Source organism: Amia ocellicauda, chromosome 5, assembly GCF_036373705.1.
Source record: "Amia ocellicauda isolate fAmiCal2 chromosome 5, fAmiCal2.hap1, whole genome shotgun sequence".
NCBI classification, from domain to species: Eukaryota; Metazoa; Chordata; class Actinopteri; order Amiiformes; family Amiidae; genus Amia; species Amia ocellicauda.
In genome coordinates, this window is record NC_089854.1 from 18,388,572 (window position 1) to 18,400,826 (window position 12,255).

Genomic DNA, 12,255 nt, shown 5'->3' on the forward strand with positions numbered 1-12,255 from the left:
CACTATTTGACACAAGTTATTTATTCAGTTAAATGTGAGTGAGGGGAAAAAAATATAGAAAAAGTGTACACTTACAATAACATCTTATTAACATACTTAGCCCTGCCATCTTCAAATAAACAGCATCTCTATTCAGTTTTGGTCCTGTAGCCCAGACACCACTGGCTGAAATAGCTGGGGGTTACACACATGCTCCATTGGTTATTATACCACAGCTTTGTTCTTCTGTTTTCATTGGGAACACTGGTGATTTGTCATAATTTTTCTTTTGTTAGCACAAGGGTGGTAATGAGCTGTGTTTATTAACTTTGGATATGTATAGAAAGGAAGGAAAATGTATGTATGCATCAAGCACAATACAGAGTTTGAGGCAGATGTTCAGACTGTTGGGAAAATTTCACTGTTCCACTATTTAGAATTGGAATATGGCAGGACCTCATCTATCGCTAACCATTTAAATACCTTCAGCTTATTAACAAATTGTTATAATTTATTTTATTTAGCACAGAATTTCTTGTAACAAACAGTAAGGCAGCACAGTACATTCAAAAGAAGATGGACACAGGTGGGAAAGAGCTAGTCTATGTACAGTCCCTGCAGGTGCAACCGCACAAGGGTTGTGTTCTTTGCAGCTACTGAATCTCAGTACACAGCCAAGACTATAACCCTTAGGTCGGTTTCACCTGGAAGGTACATGGAAGTTTGAGAACAGTTTTTATAGGGTACTTTTACAGAATATTACAGAGGAATCTTCTATTTCTAAAAAGGAACAAAGGAGTCATCAGCAAATCATCTTGGAAAGATCTGAGGGTTTTCGGCTATAAACCTCACTCGGAGGGGACATACTGAAAGGTGCATGGTTATCACTGTTCTTTTAGACCAGGGGCTGTCCTAACCAATCTATCACAGTGCAGGTCTTTGGTACAACCAGTTGCTTAATGTAATAATTGATTCCATTAAAGGATTAGCAAACATGTTGTGCCAAAATCTTACAATGGAATAGACTAGAAGGACTTGTACTGGTCTACCCCTGTTTTGTAAAAAAAAAATATATAATGCAGACCATTCAATATGTCCATATAAACTGCTGCTTAAGTGCAATGTTTCAGTATTTCATTAGGACACAAAAGTGTTGACTAGCTGCTTGCAATATAGGTAGAAACATTTATTATGGCCATTGCACAAATACTTATAGATAGTTGATTGGTTTACACTGAGATGGCAATGTCTCTCTGGAATAGTTAAATATTCTGATTATTGCTCTGTTGTTTTTTTCAATCTCCATGCAGGCCTGGTTGTATGTTGATTGTCAGTCACATGCAATCCATATTCTTTCCATCTTGCGAGATCTTCAGAATGGAGGCAAGCTTTTTTTCATGAAGGCTGAGAAGAGAGCAAAGGTGGAGGTGTTTTTTATGGAGACTCTGTGGCTACGACTCTTTCCATGGGAACCACCTGCTAACTGGAATCCTCGGACCCAATGATGTCCTGAAATGACAGGTAGGTTAATTATATTAGTAGTAATGGCTGCTGCCAAGTGTTCTCAATCTCATTACCAAATCATTGGGCCCTGATCCATCTACGTCACACATTATATGACACAAAGCACTTGAAAAATTCACTCCAAACGATTTTAGGTGATATTAATGAACACTGAACCAGTGTCCCCCAACCTCCACTATGGAAAATTAATTCAGAAGCCCCCTCCTGTTCCACTACATAGTTCTACTCTATGTGCTCTAATCAAACATTGCATTAAACTCCTTCATCTCATTCAGAATAGTTATGTGTTGTTCCATACTCGCGTAACTTTATCATGCATGCATTACATTGCATTCTATTGTACATTGTCTTGTTAAATCTGTCTATTCTGTGAAACGTTTGCAGAATAAGACTTAATAGTTCTTTATCAGACTATAGTGCAATTGTTTTGTTTAATGAGTTCACCTTGGGTAAAGGTGTCCCAATGTATATTTACATCAGCATGATTGAATGGGATAAGGCACATGGAGCTTAAACTGCTTAAAATCATGGCAAAAGTTGGGCTATAGTAGAATTGCCTGCTCTGAATTTGCTCTGATAGCCTGAGGTGTTTACAATTGATTTTCACACTGCTGTTTATCAGCCTTTGAAAAACTGTACAGATAGTGCATGTCCCTACTTCTTACCAATGACCCCTGGATTGTGAATTCTTGTCTCAGTTTGTAATAGGCAGAGATGATGCAGTCCCTCCTATGTGAGAAAGATAAGAGTTTAGCTTAAGAAAAATGCCACTTGCCTGTCTGCCTTTCTGACCATTGGTTTGCCTGTTTATGTAGTCTATGTATTCTCCTTAGACAAATACCAAGACAATGATACATTTCCTTCAAATTTGGTTATTTGGTTCCAACTCAGTTTCCTTAGCCTCCTAACTGGATTACTCACAGACATTCTCCAGCTCCATTTTACATAGTCTCCCTCCCAAATCTACAGCTCTTCAGTTGACATATTTCTTGAGAAATATTAAACAACATTCCTGTCTTATCTGACCCTTACGTTAATTGTGATTTAAAACAAAACTGCCTTAACCCCTTCCCCTTCCCCAGGCCTGCTTGTCAAAAAGATCCTAAATCTCAATCAAATTTCTTACTTAACTAATAGTACTGCAGTCAGAACCAGATGCTCAACAGCTTGTTTGAGCTTGTTTTGTGCAGATCTTCATATCTCTTGTTACAAATTATGTATTGCTTAAATTATATATATTATTTTGACTGCCTGCATCTAAAAAGAACACAAATACAATCTAAGGAAAAATGCCAGTTCAGAGTTCTTTGCAGCCAGGAAAGAACTCAGACAGCTCTTCAGTGGGAGTCTGATTTACATTCATGGTACAACTTGGCCCTTTTTCCTGTCCCAGGTTCCTTCCCCTCCCACTCTCTCTTCAACTCACTTGCTGGTGACACCCCCACCAGGTGGCAGCCCTGGTATCCTCTCAGACGCCAAGTACTTCATCACGTACAGTAGGTCGGGTATGCCGTTCTTGCGCTGTTCCTCAAAAATATCTGCACACAGTGGAGTAACACAACACACTCACTACTCACAGCAAGCTCTCCCTCACCTCTTTAAATACATATGCTCATTTTGGTCCTTTCTACCTCTACCCTACTCATATTGTAGTTTCCTTAGTTATCTTTCAATTCGAGAACACTTCCCAAAGGAGTAGGGGTTAAGCCAGTTTCCACGGTACCTGATATGAAACATTTATCTATCAAAGCTGCCTATAGGCCCATCATGTGTCACACAAACAGACATTTCCTGTTTCCTGTTTGTATAACTGGTGAAAACATAAACTGAAACTTCCTCTTAGGCAGTTTCGTCTTTGGAGCTTCTAGACATAAGCAATGCCTCTCCTGCTTCATTACTTCAAAAAGTGTAATATCCAGCAACTATATATATGATTTCACTTCATTATTATTATATATTATACCGCTCTAACCTGACTGTGTCCCAGAGCTCCAGCTATGCCTCAGCCTCATGCCCGGTCTTTTATATATATATATATATATATATATATATATATATATATATATATATACAGACGGGTGACAAATTAAAGGAAAAATCAACATAAAGTGTCTCAGTAAGGTGTTGGGCCACCAAGAGCTGCCAGAACAGCTTCAAATGTTTCACCATAGGATAAAGGTGATCACTCAGAATAACTTTATAATGATTTGCAGTGACCCTTCCCTCTAAGGGGACAAGTGGACCCAAACCATGTCAGGAAAATGCCCCCCACATCATAACAGAGACACCCTCACTGAAGGGGTCAAGCTGTCAAGCCTGTATCGTGTACGCACTTGTTGGGAACACTAGCCAGTTGAGCATCTTTGTGACTGAAGCTCCTGCCATTCGTGCCCCAATAATGACCCCTCTTTCAAAGTCACTTAGTTCCTTTCCTCTTGCCATCTTGATCCAAAATCGAGCTCAGCTGGGCCTGCTCAGCATTTTTATACATGATAGGATGTTAATTGCTTAATTGTATATTGCAGTACACCTCTTTGGAGGCATCTGCATCCTCCACTGGCTTGCCTTGCCACTATAACACTCACTACAGCTAATACCTTTGATAGAGTGCCTGTTCTCACTCCTCTGGACATGGCCTAAGTGCATATGCTTTCACCCACCAACGGCTCAGGCAAGTGAGGCCTTCATGAGGATGCAGGGTGCATGGGAGAGTAAGTAGAGCAGGCATTATGGCTGCTTCTGTTGCTGGACGGATGTTGCCTGTGTTCTGTTTCCCTGCCATCCAGCTGTTGTGTTATATTCTCCTACCAGATAGCATGAGACCTTTTTCTGGTAGTGTTTGACTGTAGTGTGCAGGAGCTGTTCCCCGGGCATTACTTAGTGTTATATAACCCAGTAGAGCGTAACTGTAACTTATCATGCATACATTGGTGTGTCTGTTCATTTAATTTAAAACCATAAAAGGTTTGCTTCATAGTGTTTTTTTACAATTGCTATACATTTTCTAGACTTATTACCATGCCCATTATTGTTATTATTATAATGATTATGATTATTATTATTTTAGTGTCTGAAATGCAGATAACTTGCCCAGAAGAAATTATATTATATCCTTATATTATATCCCAGACCACTCCATCAGAGCTTTACAATGTGTGATAATGTCTCACAGACCTAACTGAATCTTATTCTTTATGACGCTGACTCAGCCATCCCAGCTCTAGTATCCTCATCCTACCTGCCACTTTGCTCTCCAGTAGCTCCTCTAGCTCTGCCTCACGATGAATAGCATCCTCAGACACCTGGGGGGCTCCAGGAAAGCAGACGAGGGTGATGCTCATGTTGTCTTGACTGCCCTGCAGTAACAAGAGAAGGAAGAAGGTCAGTTTTGCTATTCGGATTATTTTACTATCAAGGAATGTTTCTGTGCGTTTATTTGGCATGCTTGTTTAACATGTTTTAAGTGCAAGAGTTACTTTCTCAACAACTGGATGATAAGGATGACCAAAACAGCATCTTAAGGAATTTGGGAATAGTGATAATTACAATAAGAATATTGCTTATGAGAGAGATTCTCTGAGCAGTCATCATAAAACCTGCCCGGAGGCGCCCATAAGCGCCCGGAGGCCTACTATATGATTATTATTATTATTATTATTATTAATAATAATAATACTACTACTACTACTACTACCTGCACGCTGCACAAGGCCTCTCAATGTGTGGAAGCACATACCTGTGCAAACAGCTGTTTCACTGAAGCTCAGCAGATCCCCCTGAGACATCACAACTGAATGACAAACATCTACACTACATACTGAAGATCGCTTCAGCACAAGACATTATACCAGACATTGCCAAGCTAGTGTCACGAAAACGGTGTCAGGTCTCCGCAGCAAATCAACCCCCTCAGAGCAGCGATTAGGTCAGATGTGTGTTTTGAATAATCATAAATGTTGAAGATTAAGTATAATTCTAACTAATTTAAACGTAGATTTTGAATTGTTGAAACAACAGTGAATTATAAATAGGGATGAGCAAATATTTATGCAGCACTCGAATGAAACTTGAAATGATCATATGGCCCGTGGTAACATCGAGTTTGACACCCCTGCTCTAACTTATATAAAATGGTAGATTACTAAAGATTAAAAGCAAAACAAAAATACTTTAAAGCAGATCATTTTAAATTGAGAGCAAATCCTGAATTGATTGAGTCCATTTCACTCACATGCTCACCTGGAGTCGCTGCCTTTGCTTACGATGCTGCAATGTTTGCTGTCTTTGGATTCACTTTTTTTTTTCCCCGTTTACGAGTTTTGGCACTGTTTTGCCGTGAGGGCGGGGCTTTGAGGGAGGCATAGATCATGGGTCTCCATTGGTTCACTAGGTTTGAGTGATGGTTCTTCCTTGCCCAATTGAGTATTGAAGAGCTTGGGGGGGGGATCATGTATTTGTCGGGGGTGCGTGCAGAGTGGCTCTATCCTTGGCAAATGAGAGAGGGGCAGAGCATGTGCGCTTGTGCTTTAAAGTTTTTTTTTTTTTTAATTTTCTTCACGCATATATTTGGCCAGACAGCACCGTTTTTTCATTCAATGAGAAAATGCATAGATTCATAAGATCGATATCAGATCGTCCAAACCACAATCGCAATTAATCAGAAAATCCATCTTTTTACCCAGCCCAAACTACAAGTAACTGAACTCTTAAAACATTTACTAAAGCTTCCCATTTACAATGTAATAAAACTTTCAAGAGCCAGCACTTTTCCCCATCCCCCTCTCCTCTCGGTATGCCAGTGCAGTAAGTGCAGTGCAGGGTTTCATGAACTTCAGGGCAATCTGCCTCTTAACTTTATTTCTAGACTGAAGAGATGTTACTCTTTTTCACATTCTACTAATGCCTTATTGGCCTAATTGCACTTCAATGTTATCTCATCTGTATTTCTTTCTTTTTTTTTTGCACACAGTATTTATGGATATAGCATTGTTTAGCTACCTTTTAAAAGCATGTTTTGATTTGTTATAAATATAGAAAGCTTTTATAATATTGAAAACAAACTTATTTGGTTTAGGTTTTGTGTTTCTGATTTATATATATTTTTCCAGTCTAAGCATATTTTGATTATCCTTCACCTGCTTAAACTTTCAATAATGTTTTAACCAGCTTCAAATTAATATATTTTTGATTGATCTTATCTTACTTGGAGTCTGCATGTTTGATGCATTTATAACTGCTTGCAGTTTGCTGTACATAACACACAACATATCAGCTGTTGTTGCATGCAACTTACTGACGAATATGCAGGCAAAGGAATTTGAGTGTTTTTTATAATAATAATTTTTTCAGATAGGTATGATGTTTTATTTATTTATTTCCTGCTTCCTAGGACTAAAGGTGGGCAGATAGCAAATTGGTAATGTGATTATTGAGATTGACAATGCACTAATGGGATGATGATTTGGCCACAAGTTTCAGTTCCAACTCATGCAAAGAACCACATGAAAATAAGGAACCAATTTTTCCATTATGATTTTTTCCAGTGTTTTGTAGCTAATCCCTGGGGATTGATGGTTTTGTTTTCTGTGTTAAATTGAATGGTTACACAAAGAGGCTAATTTGCCTGATTGCTTGACTGTAGCCTTTCTGCATGTCCCTTAATCTCTCTGTACACGCAAATCCCTTCCAACTCAAAGATACACTCTGTAATCTGAGCCACACATAGAAACGGTATTGGATTATGCAGTTTAGAGGCAGAAATAGCCCTAATATCACTTCTTGGACAGGTATTCACAGTTATTCATGCTTGGGGCTTCCTTTAAGAACATAAAAGACAGAATGTAAAAGAACGGGCATAAAAGCTTATAGAGACACAGCTTCCAAGTTAAGGGACATTGTGTCCCCTCTTTTTACAAGGAATAGATTAATGTCAACAGGAGACATTGCATCAGGTCACTGTGTTCATCTATGAAAATTATCTTTGGAACTTTAGCAGCTAAGTGGAAACTATGGAAATGGAAGCATATTTTGACAAGGGAAGATTGCCAAAAAGGCTGACAGATTAAATGATAATTATGGTGACACTTTAGCCCAAAGTGATATCTATGGCCACACAATAGACTCATTATTGGCATTTTCCTAATTTCTGGACAAGCTAACACCAAATATCAAACAACATCTAAGGCAGTCACAGAGGAAGTATTGAAGACTTGGGGAAATATCTTTTCAAGTAATATCTTATTGTGTTTGTGAAATCCACTTGGTTTCGCCATCAGTGTCTGTTGTTTGTTTTATTACCATTCATTGTACAGTTTGAGAAAGGGCCAAAGCAGTATCAGTGTTACTCTGTGTTGAGAAAAAAACAAGATCTAACTGACATTGTTGACCCCCATTATCCCAGCATAGAGGGCCTTACTCATAAAGCATGTTCCTCTACATTACTAAAATGAAAACCACATTCACTTCACATACTGAAAGATTTATGTGGCACATGTGATTTTTTTTTATTCAGTCAAAACAGATATAAACTTAGCATTCTGGTAAATGTTGTATAAAGTTGGCACACTGTTGTGCATTTTATGTCTGTCCAAAGAGTTCCCCTTGGACAGTTCCACAGCATGATATCCTATTATAAACTGTAGACACCTTGTGGATGCATCAAGGAGAAGTTCGGAAGTGTGCTTAATGCAGATTTAAATTTAAATAGGCTTATATATTAAATATTTACATTAAATACTAAGTATTAGACAAGACAGGAAAGGGTGCATGATACCAGAATAGAGCAGAGCTTTGCATCTTGTACCCCCTTGGGTAACTAATTGAGGCCAGAACTACTTAGTGGAGGTCACATCAAAATGTAGATCTCAATGCATCAGCGCTTGGTATTTCAAAGTCATTAGAACAAGAACAAAAACTTATCTCAGCTTTGATTTTCTCTTGGTGTAAAGCTTCCCCCTTTTATGATGTGTTGTGCAGGACTCCCAATACAATGATAAATTATTCATTATATATATATATATATTTTTTTTTTTTTCTTTTTTTTCTTTTTTTTCTTTTTGCCGTTTCAGAGACTCACTGAGTTCCCAAGCTAATAGATCTCAAGATTTTGCCATAACCTGTAACAGATTTAGACAGAAATAATGTGTTCCATATATGGTGATCTATATTTTGTCAAGCCTTACTGACCTTATACAGACAGAGGTCGATGACTTGACAGCAGATGTCCTGAAGGTCATTAGAAAGCTGCAGTCGGCTATGGACAAAGGCACACAGGTCCTCGTTGTTGATGGTGTCCCACACGCCATCACAGGCCAGCACCAGGAACTCATCCGCAGGGCTGCGCTGCACCTCATATACCTCTGGCTCAGGCGACACCAGTTGCTCGGTGGGCTCACGCCACTGCACCTCCTTGAAATCAAAGTCTCCTAGTGCCCGTGACACGGCCAGTGAGCCGTTGACCCTCTGCAGGGTGACAGTGCCACCTGCGTTCTCAATCCTCTCTTTCTCGCGTGGGTTGAAGGGCTTGTGGTCCTCAGTGTAGAAGCACACCTGCCCATCGCGGCACAGCACGGCCCGTGAGTCGCCACAATTGATGAAATAGATATGTTTCGGGGAGACCATGGCGGCCACCACTGTGGAGCCGCTGCGATCCCAGTCTTTGTAGCGCACCAGCTTGTGCATGTGCCCATCTATGGTGAGGAATCCCTCTCTGATGCCCTCCTTCACAGCCTCCTTGTCTTCGGCTGTTGTGACTGCCCCTGTCTCCAGGATGTGCTCTAGGAGGTGCTGGGAGCAGTACTGGGCCACCCCGCTCCCGGCATGGCCGTCGTACACTGCGTAGAACCCCCAATCAGACAGCTCCCTGGGCAGCTTGGGCACGCAAGTGTGGGCATCCTCCATCTGCACTCTCCAGCCCTGCATGCTAGCCAGGGCAAAGCGGATGCCGCCGCCTGCTTCACCCTCGGCCTTGTGTTTGTCCAGCACTGGCCTGTCCAGGTAAGGGCTGGGCATGGGCTCTTCGTCCTCTTCCTCGTCGCCCCCGCCCAACCCTGGTGACCCCGTCTTGAAGAAGAATGCCACCATTCTTTCGGTCTCCTTCACCAGCTGCCGCACAAAGGACGTCATCTGGGGCATCTTTCTCTCCCAGTCGTCGATTGAGTCTCTCCGTACCGTCTGCATCCTTTACTCCTCTGTACCTGTCTGATTTCTGTCACTGTGTCACTATGACCTGTTTTGTATTGGTTTACCCTGTTCTTTCCTCTTTGTCTTTATTTTTTCCTGATTAGTTTCTCTTTGTTTTTCTTGCAGGGCTTGAAAATAAATGACCACACAATAAGGTTTAGTTTTTCCAAAGCTCCATAGGTCTCCCTGTGATGTGTTTGTTTTTGCACTCAAGTAATTAATGCCGCAGTTAACAACTTCAGACGCTTATCCATTTAAAATGTTGGTCAGTGTTCTGCATTCGTTTCTGTTCTATCCTCTTCCTGCATCTTTGCTGCTCTCTGTCTACTCTCTCTGTCTCACCTGCTCTTCACCCTTTCTTCTTTACCAGCTGCTGTGTGATTGGTTGTTCCCTTTCTGTGATCGGTTCTGAAATCTCATTCGTCGCTCTGTCTGTCTCTCAACCCCTTCCCTCTCCCTCCCTCCTTTTTTGTTCTTGTTAATCTGTGGCCTGATGAATAGATGCAGATTTAAAAGGGATTTCCACCTTGTAGGTTAATTCATGTAATGTTTCATAACAGGCTGAAAATAGTCGGATAAACTGTTGAAGACGTATTCATTAATTCCATTAAACCAGTACACCAGGGGCTATATTATATTAAACTTTTGCTGTCCAGTAAAGACCTGTTTTATCCTAAAGAAGTGGGGAAATGTTACATAAAACTTTAGTTAAGAAAAGCAAATAAAATGCTTCTTTATTTTGTACCATTGGCTGTTTATTTTTCATTTCTTAAGGAAGTGCTAAACTTGACATTATAAGTTCTATGAATATGTTCACAGATGTTGTAAGCATAGTTTACTCCATAGCAGCTGTGGACAAGGTAGTAGCTGACATCACATACAATCTAAACCAGGAACAGAGAGGAATGATAATTTTCAGGTTGAGACAGACTAGCCTATACACAAGTCAAGATTAAGGTTTTTAAAGGAATTTGTGCTCCATGATAATTTAATTAATATTGCTGCCAAGGTCAGTCTGATATACATTATTCAAATTATTAAAATAGTTATAATCATTTGTATAATTTAAATAGACTTCTATATGATTATATATATATATATATATATATATATATATATATATATATATATATATATATATATAATTCATAATTCCTAGGTGGTCAAATGACAAAGATAAGATCTCTCAAGCGTTAAAATAAAATTATTAATTATAATGTATAACTGAAGAAAAATGTTTCACAGAAGGAAATGTGCTTTAAACAACAGTAAAATGACTGTTAGCCTTTTTCTCTCCCCAAAACATTTGTTCAGTTAGCACTAATTCTGCTGAAAAGGTTGGTGGGTAGTGGTATGCAAGAGGATAGATGATTCTTATTGTTACATCTACATTTTCAGGTAGATGTCCATAGAGAATTCCAATAAATAATAATATAAATAATAATGACTTGGAGGTAATTCCTATGCAGGCCAACACCAGGCGCACAAAGAAGCAAACTTAAACACAGCAGTGTTTGGTAGTTTAATCTAAGTTATATTCACAGTATATCAGGGGGTGGGAGAAATTTGTATTGTACTAATGTATTCAGAGGTTCTTGTCAGAGTTCAGTATATAAATGTGATCTCCAAACAGTTGGAAACCAGGTTTCCAGAGTAACAACACCTCCATTTCACCTCGTTTAGGCAGGGCTCCATACACGCTCAGAGGATCACAATTATGACATCAGTTTAATCTCATGCAGCAATTGTCAGCAGGGTATTATCACAAAATGCTATATAGGGAAGCCTTGTGTATAGCTGTAAGGAAAGCTTTACCTACATGCTAAGGAGCAGACTTGCTGAACAGAGGAATTGATGGTGATGAGGGACTGAGCTGCTGGGGGGCCTTGGGAAGTGTGTAGTTGGGTGCAGAGGTGCTGTGGTGCCGGTGTGTGTTAATACTAGCCTATCGGCTTAAACTTGGTCAGCCAGTCTGACCAGGAGGGTTACATAACAGAGGTGATGTCACTCTGACTGTGGACACTGCAGCAGACTGCCTCACAAGCAGGGGACTCCGTGGGGACTTCTTGAAGGAGTGCTTGTTCTGATGGGAATGCTAGTTACTTCCATGTAGCTATCATTTAATTTGGTGCTCAGCTTAACTTAATGTGTTTTTTTGATAGTGTTTTTCGAAATACAGTACTGTGCAAAAGTTTTAGGCAGGTGTGAAAAAATGCTGTAAAGTAAGAATGTTTTCAAAAATAGACATGTTAATAAAATTTGAAATATTTGGCTGTAGAGATGGAGGGCTGGAGAGCGGTACACAAATGAGTGTCTGCAGGCAACAGTGAAGCATGGTGGAGGTTCCTGGCAAGTTTGGGGCTGCATTTCTGCAAATGGAGTTGGGGATTTGGTCAGAATTAATGATCTCAATGCTGAGAAGTACAGGCAGATACTTATCCATCATGCAATACCATCAGGGAGGCATCCGATTGGCCCCAAATTTATTCTGCAGCATGACAATGACCCCAAACATACAGCGACAGTCATTAAGAACTATCTGCAGCGTAAAGAAGAACAAGGAGTCCTGGA

The 12,255-nt window shown here is 39.9% G+C and overlaps 1 protein-coding gene across 2 annotated transcripts; it reads right to left on the bottom strand.

The window, feature by feature from the left end:
* Window positions 1-9,993, bottom strand: ppm1na (protein phosphatase, Mg2+/Mn2+ dependent, 1Na (putative)). Of its 2 annotated transcripts, none has more exons than XM_066704106.1 (5): window positions 8,689-9,993; window positions 4,742-4,859; window positions 2,930-3,041; window positions 2,169-2,232; window positions 1-1,383 (listed from the first exon to the last, which is right to left on the bottom strand). In XM_066704106.1, the coding sequence occupies exons 1-5, from the start codon at window positions 9,679-9,681 to the stop codon at window positions 1,375-1,377; spliced, it is 1,296 nt and encodes a 431-aa protein (XP_066560203.1). In that variant the 5' UTR covers window positions 9,682-9,993; the 3' UTR covers window positions 1-1,374. The 2 variants fall into 2 exon arrangements, with proteins under 2 accessions (XP_066560203.1, XP_066560202.1); XM_066704105.1 differs by having other exon boundaries at window positions 1-1,488.
* Between the last annotated feature and the right edge of the window lie 2,262 nt (window positions 9,994-12,255).